This window comes from Colossoma macropomum, unplaced genomic scaffold (assembly GCF_904425465.1).
Source record: "Colossoma macropomum unplaced genomic scaffold, Colossoma_macropomum, whole genome shotgun sequence".
Taxonomy (NCBI): Eukaryota; Metazoa; Chordata; class Actinopteri; order Characiformes; family Serrasalmidae; genus Colossoma; species Colossoma macropomum.
In genome coordinates, this window is record NW_023495660.1 from 382,268 (window position 1) to 396,718 (window position 14,451).

At 38.2% G+C, this 14,451-nt stretch overlaps 1 protein-coding gene across 1 annotated transcript in view; it reads right to left on the reverse strand.

The window, feature by feature from the left end:
• Window positions 1-14,451, reverse strand: part of il1rapl1b (interleukin 1 receptor accessory protein-like 1b) — a 419,828-nt gene that overhangs the window by 12,760 nt on the left and 392,617 nt on the right. Inside the window, exon 9 of the mRNA XM_036563167.1 lies at window positions 12,119-12,265. Within this exon, the coding sequence (XP_036419060.1) occupies window positions 12,119-12,265 (147 nt within the window). The remainder of the gene's footprint in view (window positions 1-12,118; window positions 12,266-14,451) is intronic.

Below are 14,451 nucleotides of genomic sequence, written 5' to 3' on the forward strand. Positions count from 1 at the left end.
CAAAACAGATCACTCTCTCTCTCTCTCTCTGACTCTTTCCCACATCCTCTCTATTTGCCTCCTAACTCCTGCTTTCTCTGTCTTTCTACCCCAATCCCTCCTCGGCCTTCTCCCTGTTCCCTCCAATCTCTCTCTCTTTCTATGACCCCTCCCCTCATTCCATCATTCTCTTTTACCCTGCTCTTCCCTTCCCCTCTTTCTCTCTGTACATCTTCTTGTCCCTCTATCTTTCTCTCTAATCATTCCATCCTTTCTCTCACTCCTAATTATCTCCTAGAAAGGCCTAATCCAGCCCCATCCCTCATCCCTCTGTCGGCTGGTGGGGACCCGTAAGCGAAGGATGACAGAGAGAGAGGGGAAGGAGAGGAAAGGAGGGTGAGCGATCTTCTTTTAAGTGCACTGCACTATCTCTCATTCTGATTAAAGTAAACCTTGAGCTCACTTATATGCTAAGATGGATGAAGGTGGGCTGCGCACACTCTGACTAAGTTAATCAAGTTATGATAAATGGCACAATAGTAGCCACAGCCATTATGTAACTCAAACACTCAGACTGAACTGTGCCATCTGGCCTGGAATTAAAGCAATGATCTCATCAAACATCAAAATTTAACAATTTTCCACTTACTACAAATGTAGCTTATCAGCCAAAACACACTGGCTGTCTAAAGTTTGTACTGGAGCTATGAGACCCCACCTGTGGATGGAGCCCTAGAAGGAAGCAATGAAGGCTTAAATGGTTTTGAATTCATTGTTTTTATGATGTCAAAAACCTTGGCATATCAGTATAACAGTTTTGCCCCGCCCATTCACCATGAAGTTATAAAGAATGTTTCAGCCCAGGTTACTTTTTAAATTAGGCACAATAGAGGGCATCCAATCAGAAAATACGTAATTTACATACATCTTATCTTAAAGGCAGAGCAACAAAAACAGCCTGTTCAATTATGAGGGATAAAGAAGTGTGTAAAATGCTCATGTAAAAAAATGAATTGTAACTGTTTTTTAATTGGACATAATAAAAAATTATAAATAAAAAAATAAATTAATTAAAATGCAATCGAACCTAACAGCTTGGAAGGAGAGAAAAACTGTAAAAAGAAAAAAATGATAATGTCTTTGAAATTTGAGTAGAAATGAAATATAGTTCACTTACATAAAGTAAATATAGTATATAGAGCCTGGTCTTAATCTAAATGGGGTTGGTTGGCATGTTTCAGCCTGTGTAGGGCTATTGTCACAAACATATACGCTGCATGCATAATAAATTGCATACTAAACAACACAACTAGAATGCATTACTGAACTATGCCACTGTTTATATTACATTTATATTCATATTTTAACCAAAATGTGTAACAATTTGTTATTACAGTTAAGCTTTAAGCCATTTGATAAGGGAGTCTATCTCAAAAGGAAATTAACATAACTTTGAATCCAACCTATTTATGTATTATTTTTTTTTTAAAGATTTAATTTTTATTTTGCAATATTTTGTTTTAACAAGCCAATTTTTGATTCACTAAGTGGAAAAAAAATATATAATTAATTGTGATATTTTATTAAAAAATAGAATAATAAAAGGCAAAAAAGAGTTGTACATTGTTAAAAGTGCCCCATTTTTATTTTTCTTATTATTGTTCTTCTTATTGTTTTTAAGCACAATAAAATAAATGAAATATTCTTAATGTTTAATTGAATCAAAAATGTTATGTGGTTGCCACTGACTGTTTTATTTATGGTTTGGTTTAAAGGCTTGGATTATTTATATTTTTTACTTTATTCTTCAAATGCTGGGCCAACCATCCCCAAAACATGTGCCAACCAATTCCATGTTGGGGCTAGTCGTTACAAGTGCATAACAAGCGCACTAAGACGTTCAGCTCTTATTTGCTGCTAATTTGGAAATCCTAATGTATGTTATGCCTGGGATATAGCACAAAAAGTGAACCTGCTCCTCCCTCTTTTGAAATATAAAGAGTAATATTATGTTTTTCTCTTTTGAAAATTTTTGCACTCCTGTTTACACTCGCTAATTAGCACTGTGCAAGCTACATGCCTAAATCACATTACTTAAAGTTAAGTAATTACAAATAACTTGCTTTTGTAGTTTCCAACACTGTATTATATGCTGCTCTCTATAGAACAGACCAAAGTACATCAAATGGCTACTAGCAGAGGCAGCAACCATACCTAAAGCCTGAATTTTGACAGAACTTTTTCTGTTTTTGGACAGATTGGCTACATTTATGCAAATTTGCTTTATGATTTTTGCTAAACATTCAAATACATTTTATAAAAGTAACACAGCATTTTAGTCCGAATTTATGTAATGAAATGCATGGCTGGTATTTGCCAAATTGAGATTGTCTCACAAAATATTTATATAAAATATATATATTACATGAACATTCTGTAGAAAACAGAATTTGTACAAACATTTGTACAAAAAAAAAATCAACATGTATTTTTAAAAACTTTATGAAGTCGAAGTTACACTTGCCTGCATACTCTTGTCAGCCAAAAACGGTTCCATATAAACACATACATGAAGCTGCTGTCATTTGCATATGCCAAACTGAAAAAAAGATGCAATCTGTCAGATCTTATAATGAGAACTCAAACTTTTTCCAAGCCTCTCATGAGTTTAGCACCACTCTCTGCCTAGCGGTGCAGATTGCAGTCGTCCGCAGTGGTGGAGAAGCACAGAGGCATACGGCACGGGGCAGGTGCGTCCCATATGCTGCTGTAATGGCTCATTTCAGACTACAGACAGAGCCATCACTCTCTCTCACTCTTCTATCACTCTTTACCATTCTCCTAGCATTTCTCCCCCATTCCTGAATCACTCCTTCTCCATTTCGGCATGTCTTTATCTCCGCCTCAATATACCTGCCTTCTTTTACCGCTAGTATTTCCATTTTCTCTGACTGGATGGACTGATTGCTTCTGGGAGGTGGCTCATGATGGGATTGGGGTTAGGTGTAGGCTGAAGTTAAGGGTTATGTATAAAAGGTAGGGGTTTTGCCTTGGGTCTGGAGCAGCCAGAACTAACATTTCCAGTCCATGATGTGTGTGTTGAAAAAAACATTATCCACTGTGCAATGAAAGTAGGCAGCTCTTTGAAGGGCAGTTCCACCAAAGAATCAACACTAAATGTGTTTTTCACGTCTCCTAACATGTCCTGGGACCATAAAAATATTTCTGGTAGGCTTACTGCTGTCGGTGCTTTTGCTATGTTTACTGCAAAACCTCAATCCTATTACTTCAGTTGTTGTCTATGAAAAATGAAGGGAGGCTCGACTTCATACCTTTCCTGAATTCATGTTTCCCCAAGTTTAGAAAAGACTACAAACATTTAATGCTTTTAGCTATACCATGCTTTTGCATATGGCTGCTATGGGAGCAAGCACGCATTTGACTCACCACTTTTCAAAGTGTTAGGGTGATACTCATTACTTTTTTGATTGAGTTTAAAAATAAGAGCTAAAGAAAAACACTCTGCTTAAACTTCATGAACCTCTGATCTATAGCCATGAACAGACAGGCTGTAAAACTCTAATGTAACTCTTATTGCTCAGAGCTGTATAAAATCAAGCACAAAGTCATGCAATCTTAGTAGACAAACATTGGCAGTATAATGGGTTGTGCTGACAAGCTCAGTGACTTTAAACATGGCACACAGGATGTCACTTTTGCCACTAGCCACCTTCTGCCCTGTTCTATCTGCCCTGGTCAACTGCAAATGCTATTATTGTGAATTGGAAGCGTTTAGGAGGAACAGCAGCTGAGGCACAAAGTGACAGACTTCACAAAGTCGCGTAACGGAGTAGCGTGCAGTCATGGGCTGGAGGTTAGGAAACCAGCCCTGTGACTGAAAGGTTGCCGGTTTGATCCCCTGAGCCGACAGTACGTGACCGAAGTGCCCTTGAGCATGGCACCTAAGCCCCAACTGCTCCCCGGGCACTGCGGATAGGGCTGCCCACCGCTCTGGGCAAGTGTGCTCATTGCCCCCTAGTGTGTGTGTTCACTAGTCTGTAAGGGTTAAATGCGGAGGTGAAATTTCCCCACTGTGAGACTAATAAGGGTCTCTTAATCTTAATGCCAAGCGTAGGCTGGAGTGGTGTAAAGCCTCCCGCCACTGGAGAAGGAAGAAGGTGTTCTCTGGAGGGATGAATCATGCTTCACTATGTGGCAGTCGGATGATGAATCCGGTTTTGGTAGATACCAGCAGAACACTACCTACCAATATGCACAGTGCCATCTGTAAAGTTTGATGCAGGAGGCATAATGATCTGGGGCTGTTTTTCAGGGTTTGGGCTAGTCCCATTCTTGTGAATGATAATTTTACAGCATAAAAAGACATTTTAGACAATTATATGCTTTGTGGAAACAGTTTGGTAAAGGCCCTTTCCTGTTCCAGCATGGCCATGGCCAAAAATGTAACTATAAACACAAATGTTTTGTTTACATCATAGGCACTGCACTATAAAGCAGCAAATCAATAACGGCTACCTAGATACCTTGACATGTATGATGCTGGCAATAACATTTAATTTCCCCAGTGTGTATCTTGCATGCAGCCTGTGTCGATAATCTTATGGCAAGAATTCTCTAAGCATTCTGAGTAAGGGGATTCTGCTAGGAAAATGCCCAAACTCTCGCACTAGCTCCTAGCAATAAACTCTGTTGTATTACATGTTCTGTATATTTGTAGTATAGTACCGATGAGCATTCAAAACAATTTTGGTGATATTCCATTTTTGGGTAGAAAAGTAGGCAGATCATTACACTACTTAAGAAGACATGATTCACTCTTCTGTGAAGGACAGAGAGGGAAACAAAGTGAGGGAGCAACTATAAAAGACAAAACGGAAAGAGTGAAAGAGCAGGAGGAGGCTGAAATTCGGAGGAGGAATAATCAATCTTGCTTTTCCGTCAGCTCTCTCTCCGTCATCGGGCCACAGAGGAGCTCAGACTCGGTGCTACACAAACACGCACGCAGCACCTCTACCCCTCAGCTACCCACACACACACTCGCCGTGTCGGCCTGCAGGTCTGACGCATCCACGCCCGTCCCACCCACGGACACCAAAGTGAACTTGTGAAACAGCGGTGAATAAGATGTGGGATATTTATGCGCTCTCCTGTGGCACTGCAGGCCGCGTGTCTGAACAGGAGGTTTTAGTATAGAGGGAAGGTGCAGCTCGAAGAAAGGGGGTATCACAAGATGCCCACCTGAGCACTTAGTTTGCATCTGTAAAGTTTGTAATGGATTCACTTCTTTGGAGACTATTCATTCACATATAGATGAGATAAGGCTGAGATCAGGGACCTCGCTTGAAAGCCACGCTAAATTTGTTATTAAGAAAAGTCTGCAGCATTTGTGTAAGAATTATTAAAAAAAAAACTAAAAACAAGCGCACAACAAAATTAACATAAGACAAACCTATTAAAATCAAAGGTTTTTTGGTAATCACATGATATTATACTTGCGAGCTGGATTAAAAATCTAGAAAATTTTAATGAAAAAAAGATGCACAAAAACCAAGAAATCTGACAACTGCCTGGGTGTGGTTTAAAAATTACTTTAGGCTTCAGATTGGTGAGGGTAAAGCTATATTTCATGTTTTTGAAAGCAGCTATGGCAGCGTACCACAGTGGTTGGATGCTGAATTTTTCTGAAACATCTACAAGCTGAACACTTGTAGCTGAAGTCCCAAACTACAAAGAAAATACAGCATTACAAACATTAGGTTATGTTCAAGACAGATTTTAGGTTACAATGTATCTAATGTATTCACTCTACACACAGGCAAGAATGCCACTGTAATTCCAGTAGTGCTATCACCATGGCACCATTTCCATGGCTTCATGCTGCTGTCTATATATATATATATATATATATATATATATATATATATATATGTGCTTTATAAATGAGGTACCAGATCCTAATGTCTTGCGAATAAACTTCGTATCCTTAACTTTAAATGGACGCTTTGTTTAAATGCTAGTGCCGCTAATGTTAAATGCAGGCTTGTTGGAGCCCGTTTCTATTATGCAAATGAGAATAAACAAATTATGCAATCCGGTCCCCAGTAGCACTTCATCATTAGCTATGTTGGCATTTTTCAGTGAATTATCCTTTGTTTCCAAGCAGGTGATTCTGAAAGCATATCAATGCTCACACTGCTAGAGCATCTCTTTTCCCCTTTGGACAACTTTTAAAATAGATTTTTTATAGTTTTCAAGAAGAATATGAAGTTAACACATGCATAGAAATTGCGTACTAAGTATTCCAATTCTCTGTAAGGCCATTCCACATTGTTGGAATCCAACAAACACAAAAACAAAAGGGTGTTTGAGACCTTGATATGGACACTATCCAGTATTCTCTTGCATTCTGTCTCAGGCTCTCAAACCACTTCAAAAGCCTTATGCCTTTGGGATCCTGTTGGCACACTTGTATTCTGTTCTCTTCAAAAACAATGTCTTTTCATAAAATGCAAAAACACCACTCTTGTGTCTTGATTGTATGAGTTCAACTTGGAGATTTTTTTCCCTTGCAAATTAAGGTATAAATTTATACACTGAACTCCAGAAACTTTAACACTTGTTAACCAGCTTGGTTCACCACAACCAGTCTGTCTTTATCAAAGGATAACCACCAACGGCCCACCTTTGCATACATCTGGACGATACTGACAAACTTCCATCAAACAAGCATTTGTGTTATTGCTTCTGGCTGATGATTCATGTCTTTGTCTTATTTTATAAAAATGGCCGTCAGCGACTCAGAGTGCAGTCAAAGCTATTTTAAAGAGAATGATCGATTCAGGGATTAACGCTGAGTTGGTCTGGCTGGGCTTTTTATAGCAGGTATAAAAGTATAAAAGTATAAAAGCTCCCTGAAAGCTTTGTTGTGATGCAATAAAATCTGAGTATTTTGTCTCCTTTCTTTTGTTGATGGGCTGTACATTGCACATTCAGTTTTAGTATGTTGGTGTTAATTCTAGTCTGATTACACTTACGCAGTTTTTGCTAAAGTGATAGTCTTTGAATGGCAGTTTCCTCAGCCAGTAGGAAGTCCTTTCAGGCTTTGGGGGCAGGCTAAATGTGCAAGGGAGAGGTGGGGAGAGGAATAATCACCTCAGTGTTTCTGGGATGTGTGCGGCTCTTTGGGGAACTGTGGGCAAGGCCTGCTGGCTTATTGAAACTGATCCCCTTAAACTGAGAGCAAATTGAAAATCTGTTTCTCTCTCCCTTGAGCTTACCGGAGTGGCACAATTAAAGGAGACAATCGCTGTTTGGAATTAAGTTCAAGGCACTGGTGTTAACTCCCCTCCATCCCTATCCAGCTTTTTCCCCACCACTATCTGTCTTATAACCATCTATTATGCTCAGGCCCCTGAGCTGGGACCCCATCCCAGCTCCTGCAGTAATGACTTTCATAGAAATGTCCAGAACGCCGGTCATCAAGGCGCCTCAAAAGAAAGCATGCAGTGCTTTAGAGCAACAAAAAAGGAAGGGGGCTCCCTAACCTAGTGACACCCCTATGTGCTATGGTTCTTGCCTGCTAACTAATATTTCTCTCAGCCCTTCTGTCTTTTGTCTCTAATGTATGGCAGCTCAGTTGCCTGCCAACAGCTCTTAGAGGAAATTACGAATAACCTTGAACTGACACCCACTTCAGAAAAGTTTTAATTTCTTTTGATACAGGAATGTTTTGACATTCCAGACTTTGATCTAGACAAAGAGCAAGTTAAACACATTATTTCATTATTAAGGAGCAGAAAAATTACTTTCTTTATCACAGTTCATCTGAAAAGGCCTGGCAATTTCCAAAGCCCAAAGCGAAAATATTAAATCTGTTACAAGAGGTGAAATATTTAGTCCATGTAGTCCTGACCTACAGCGCACGGGACATTCAATTTGTTTAATGGAATGTCAAGGTGAGGTAGGCGCATCACTGAACACCATTCATCAAATAAACTGCGTGCGATTTCTCAGTTGGGACTGGAGGAAGTAAACAGAGCAAAGGGGCTGAAATGTATCTGCTCCTTAGAGGCCACAGTAAAGGAGCAGCAGGTCAGGGTTCTAAAGATTTAAAAAAACAAGTTAATGACTAGAGAGGATGTGTAAATTATGGCTATTGTTGGCTGTTGGCTTCACAATTCATGTCCATTGCCATGGCCACATAAGAGGTACAATACGAATGCACTTCTGTGCTTTGTTGTGTGCAGTTACAAAGCTACAACACACTAAATGCTCTGTGCATTGTAAGAAATGGATTCATTACATAGCATACCCTTATTTAAGTTCAGTGTCACATGGTTATCCTTAAAGGAGAATTCCACAATTTTTTTTCTAAATTCTTGTATAATTAAATGGTTAAGATGTAAACAAATGAATTCAGAGTGGTTTGTTGTGAAATGTGCCATTCAAGAGAAATTTATAGACTCACACAGAGGTGGTGATAGGAACCATTACAAGAAGCCTCTAGAAGCTACCTCACAGGAAACAATTGCACAAAACTGTTACAAATACTTTACCTAATGCCAGTTTTGAGATGAGGTTTTGGACACAAATGTGAGGTCAATGGGTTAAACCTAAGTGTAGGAGGAGTAGAAAAATATATATAATTATTTAAGCTGTCTTGAGTTATTCCTTGTCATTTTTTTATTAATATATTTTAATTCTACTGTTAATTAGGCAAAAGAACATGCCAGGGAGTACACTGACATAAATAACATCTGTATTGTAATAGAACAGCTGTGATTTGGTCACTGTAGATCTTCACAGCTGTGATGCTTCACATGATAACATATTGTTTGTATGCATTTTCACATAGTAAAGAAAAAGTAATAATTTTTACAAAACGCTTTTGTTTAAAGCCTTATCGAATACACTCTTTCAAATACAAGTTTTTAGTATTTTCTATTTCTGGCCATTTCTTCCACAAAAAAGCAGTTCCAGCACACACACTCTCATGTTCTATTCATCTCTGGGCCTTGTGATCTTTTCCTTGCAGTGGCCATACTATTGACCATCTTCTGCTGCATCTCAACGGGAGAGTGATGGTGGTGTTTTCAAATATAACGGATCTTTTTTTTTAAATTTTTTATTCATATATAGTTCCCTGTTGTTACTGATTAAAAAACAGCTGCAATAAGTTACCAGTAAAACTCAACTACACTCACCAACCATTTTAAATAGCTATGGATAAGAGTGTCTGCTAAATATGAAAATGTAATGTTTACAGACATGAATATGTATTTCATGCATGACCCATCCCCATGTGCCTATATAAACCAGAATATTATTAAAATCAGGCTGCTGACACCTGCTGCTTCAGTCTTGTAAGGCCAAATGAGAGAAAAAAAGCTGTTTGTGGTGTTTGTGAATGAGAGAAGATAAAATGAAAATAAAATGTTAGGTAGATTAGCCAGTGAACAGTTTGGACTTGCACACTAATTAGGTTTGTTTAGTATGATTTGTTTTGATGGCTTTAAACATTGATGTCATGTGCACAGCCACGGGTAGCCAATGGGGAAAGAGTATTCATTAAGCTGCATTTTAAGGAAATTAAATTAGATTTTGGCAGTATCTGATTACACTAAATGTAAATACCATTAACCATGCAGCCTGGTTATTTGCACTAACTTCGCCTAGTAAATGACATGAATATAGTGCACCAAACTTTTTATACTTTCCATGAACAAAAATGAGGCAGCACTGAGAAACGCTGTGTTCAAGGGAAAATGGGAGAGAAGGGTTATACAGAGTAATATTACCAAGAAAATAAGTAAGTGTGATTTTCCATTCACTGCTTAATAAATATTGTAGGTAATAATAATATAACAATTAACAATTAAATAACAATTGTTAAAGCTTAAACTGTTATTTATGGCAGCACAATGATGCTGGTTCTGCAGAAAGGAAAGGGAGAGTTTAGGCCTCATTTGCAAATTATTTTTAATTTTGGCAAAATAATTCAGCAGTTTGCTATTTAAATCTAGCAAGGCAATGTTTGTGTACTTCTCATGTTTCTAAAGGATTATGTACTGTTCATAATTGACTTAAATAAACAAAACATTTCATTACTCCTTTAGATCAACTAGCATTGTTGTAATTAAAATTAAAATGTACTTTTTACAGACAAATTTGTTTGTTTAAATCTACATATTCAGATAAGCAAGTGAAAATGTAAACAACAGAAGTAACTATGTACAATTACAAGAACAAATAAGTACAAATCAACTGGGGACAGCAACCTTCTGACAAAAGAGAGAGAGTGTTGTTGGTAAGAATAACCTGAAGTACAGCTTAGAAAAAAACAATCATTTTACACCTAGGCTAATACTGCTGAATCAGTAACAAGACACTGTATTAAATAGCATATATTTATGTAAGTGTACACAGCATGATATTACTATGAACACTAAGTGCAAATAGTAAAAGCATGTTTTTTATACTAAGTACCTTGCAACATCATCCTATTTACACTTGGTATACATAGCGTCAGTCTTTTTTTTTCGGTGATGCGTGTCATTGTATTATGGCCAATTAAAATCATTACAGTGCATAAGGTTTAGTCCAATCAACCAATCCCAAGCTCCACCTTATTTTAGCAGCCCTCCAATCACTGCTTACCAGTGTTTGAATTTGGGCTCAAAAATGGACATGGGGGACGTGTAAAAGTCCTTTTCTACCTATTTTCAAAGACAAAAACAAATGTAAAATATGTTGTTTTTTGTTGAATTTGCTGCTTACATTGCTTTTTACTACAAAAGCTAAAATTAATTCCTTAAAAAGTCAAAGTAAAAATGCATTTTAATGCATCAAGTCATCAAAGGTATCAAATGGCAATAAACATTTTCAAGACAGATTTTGAGTTAACGCTGGAGTGCAAGTACTGTTTATTTTTATTTACATGCACATCAATATGACAACGTTAATATATTAACATTTAATATAAATATATATTGTACTGCACTTTTGCGTCATAGCATTTCTAGAACAATTAATTAATGACCAAAAAACAAAGCTTATCCTTAAACTCCCCCTATGAGGACAATCATTAGCTCATGAGCCTGCTGAATGCCTTCCTTTTATTGGCTCAATTCATAAAATCTGCATGAACTAGGGTGTATTTTTTGTAAACCATATGTATATAAGAGAAAGATGGGGGAATATCCTTTTAAACAATATGTAAATAAGGCATCACACCACTGGCGCTTGTTTCTACACACTGAAGTTGATCCATTTTTTTTGTGCTCAAATTTCTGTTCATTTTGATGTCGTAGAACAGTTTTATGAATCAGATGTTGGGTAAGGGAGAGTCAGGCACAACCTAACATGGGGTAAAATGTAACTTGAACATTATATGTAGTTAAGCAGGTTCAAGTACGACATGCTTTGGTCATCTTCTTGCATCGCCATGGTAATGTCGTGTGAAATCTGACAGCAGTTTGATAGATATTTCTTGAGATTCAAGCCTGTTTTTGGACCATAAAAGTAACTTTTTTCATCTTATGTTGTTTCAGTTACTGAGATTTGTGTATAAGTCACAGAAATCAAACATATATTATTGTAGTCACCCTCATTTTGAAGAATGTAAACAACTAATGGCAAAAGCTAACCAGACTAAAGTAATGCCTGCACACGGCAGGTTAGTTGTAGTGCAGTGTTACAACTAAGTCTCTTAAAGTTAACCATGAGGGAAGTCCATATCTTCCATATATAAATTCAAAAACAGTTATGGAAATTTACATAAAATATTTCAATTTATCATGCTGATGTTACTTTGAGGTCAAAATACATTTGTCATTTGACACAGCTTCTATCATGAATTGTATTTATATATTTTAGATATTTTCATTTTATAGATTTATATTTTTTTTGTACTTAAGTTAGCAAGCTTGTTCATAAACAGTAGGTGCTGCAAACAAAGTTTAAGTTGTCTTTTGTAGGAAAGATCTGCATGATGCTTGTATAAAACATTTCCAAAAAATTTAAACCAAAAAATACAAATCTTATTAGGTTGTGTCCTGCTCTCCTGCAGTTCACTGTATAAAGCATTGCTGAGTAAGGCCATAAGTAATTTTGATCTTACCACCGTCCACATCCTCACTGCCAAAGTGGTTCCTGTAGAAGAGCATGAGTTCAATCCTGTAGCACTTATAAAGGGTAACCAGGAAAATCAGCAACAGCAGAATGGCACCCAGTCCACCGGCCAGCTCAACTGTATACATGAGCTCTGCTGAGAGAGAAAGAGTGAGAGAGAGAGAGAGAGAGAGAGAAAGAGAGAGAGAGAGAGAGAAAGACAGAAAAAAGAAAGAGAAGACATTCATTCTACTGCATTCTAATAACTTTTACATTAAGGTATAAAATTAAGGGCAATTCTATCTCTTAACATTTACTCTCCCCATTAAATTAAGATTAGGTAGAGAAATCGCCATACATTAAACAGAAACACTGGACTCTTGTGAGTGGCCTGATGTGGGGTCATCGTGAATCAGTGGGTTCAAATGATTAGTGTTCATAGATGATTCAAAGCTCCACCCACTCTAGTTATCATCATCACAGTTGCTATGACAACAGCCTGTAAAAGCTAAGTAAGGGAATATTCCGGAGTCGGAGAATTTAGAGCATATGCTCTCCGCAACTGTCACTTCTGTAATATAGAGGGCGGTCACACACGAGTGGAGGAAGCAAAGCAGAAAAGGATTTAAGCCATTCTGCCAATTAGATATAGTTAAGGCACATTTTCCCATGTGAAAGAACGGCAGTTGTACGCCTTTGTTGTGAAGAATAAATTGCAATGGTTCTAATCTTCCAAACCACTTAAGGAAAATCGAATTAGGTCTAACTCATCACTGCTTCAGTTACCATTTTCCAACAGAGCTACTGCTAGGATATTCTTTACTGCTTCACACTGGAGTCACCCACTTAGCAATACATGAGGCCCACGCTCGTGAGCAAAAAGGTGAATCGATTCAGGAAAATACTTTTTAGTGCAGGCAAAAGAACATTTGATTTGTTTGGCCAAAAATATTACATGCTCAATATGTCCTATGTAACATGTCCTATGTGCAGAAATAGCCAACATCTCGCTACATCAGCATCGCACAGCATGAGAACAGTACAGTATGGAAAGTGTATCCAGACTAAAACACATTTGAGATGCTGTTCAAAGGTATTATTTGAGGAATAAATGCATCAAAGCAGAATTTGAACTTAATTTTGGACAGCTAGTTCTTTTGTTATAACAATTTTTTTGTATTTATGTATTATTAATCTGTGTTGTAGTGATGGCCATTATTGTCACTGCCTTTGTAACCAGCACTGTTCTGTCAAGTTTTATTCTGCACTTTGGGTTTTGATGAGCCGGTTTGGGTCAGTTTCAGAGAGAATTTTGTCATACTTGAATCAGTTTTAGACTCAAAATATGATAATGTGGTTTGGCGCAGATCGAGTTCATACATATATGTCGGGATCAGGTCGAGTTGGGGATGAAAACATGATGCTGTGGGTAGGTTCAGGCATTGAGAGAACATTCTTGGTGTGTATTCGAGTTCAGACCAAAATTTCAGGCCCGGCTAAAGCTCTGCTCTACCTAATATGCTGTATTTTGTGTGTGTAGGCATGACGAACACAACCTAATGAACTTTTATCACCTATGTGCACTCCCATCTTCCTGTCTCCTTTTCCTATCCTCCCTCCCTCCCTCTCTCTCTCTGTCTCTCTCTCTCTCTCTCTTTCCTTCCTTCCCACCACAGATCAGATGAGTCCTAGCCATATCTGCTGTGTCTGTCACTGCTGTGAGATTAAGCTAAAGAGACTCATCCCTCAGCCTCAGTCTTTCTCTCTCTCTGTCTCTTTCTCTCTGCCTCTCTCTCCCAGCCACCATGGCTAGATTAAGACAAATTATCTGTGGACTGGCAGGGCTGCGCCTCACTTATGTGCCGATAGATTTGACAAAGCCGTTTGGCATGGCACGATTCATCATTTCTCTCTCCCTCTGTTTTTCTGTCTCCCCTTCTCTCACCCTCTTTCTCTCACTTCCCTCTATCTCTCTCTTCTCCATGTCTCTCTCTTTCCCTTCTAAACATGGAGAAGTCTGTTTTTGGATGCTGCTGCCATCTCGATTTGTCACTGCTGACGTTGGTGTTAGGGGTTTCTGAGGAATCGTCTGGGCCGGCGGCCGCCCCGATTCGCCTGCTCTGCACCTCTCTCTTCTGGGAAAAGAGAGCGGAGGGATGACTCAGCCAATAGGACAGCTGAAAAGGGAGGAGGGAAGACGAATGGTGTTCATTGTTCAGAGGCTCTGTGTCAAGGAAATGGAAAAGAAGCTGCCTGATTTGCCTTCCCGACACAAAATGCATCTTCTTGTGTGTTTGTGCGGCTGGGAAAGCAGGGGGGTGTGTTGTTTAAAGCTCGCAAACA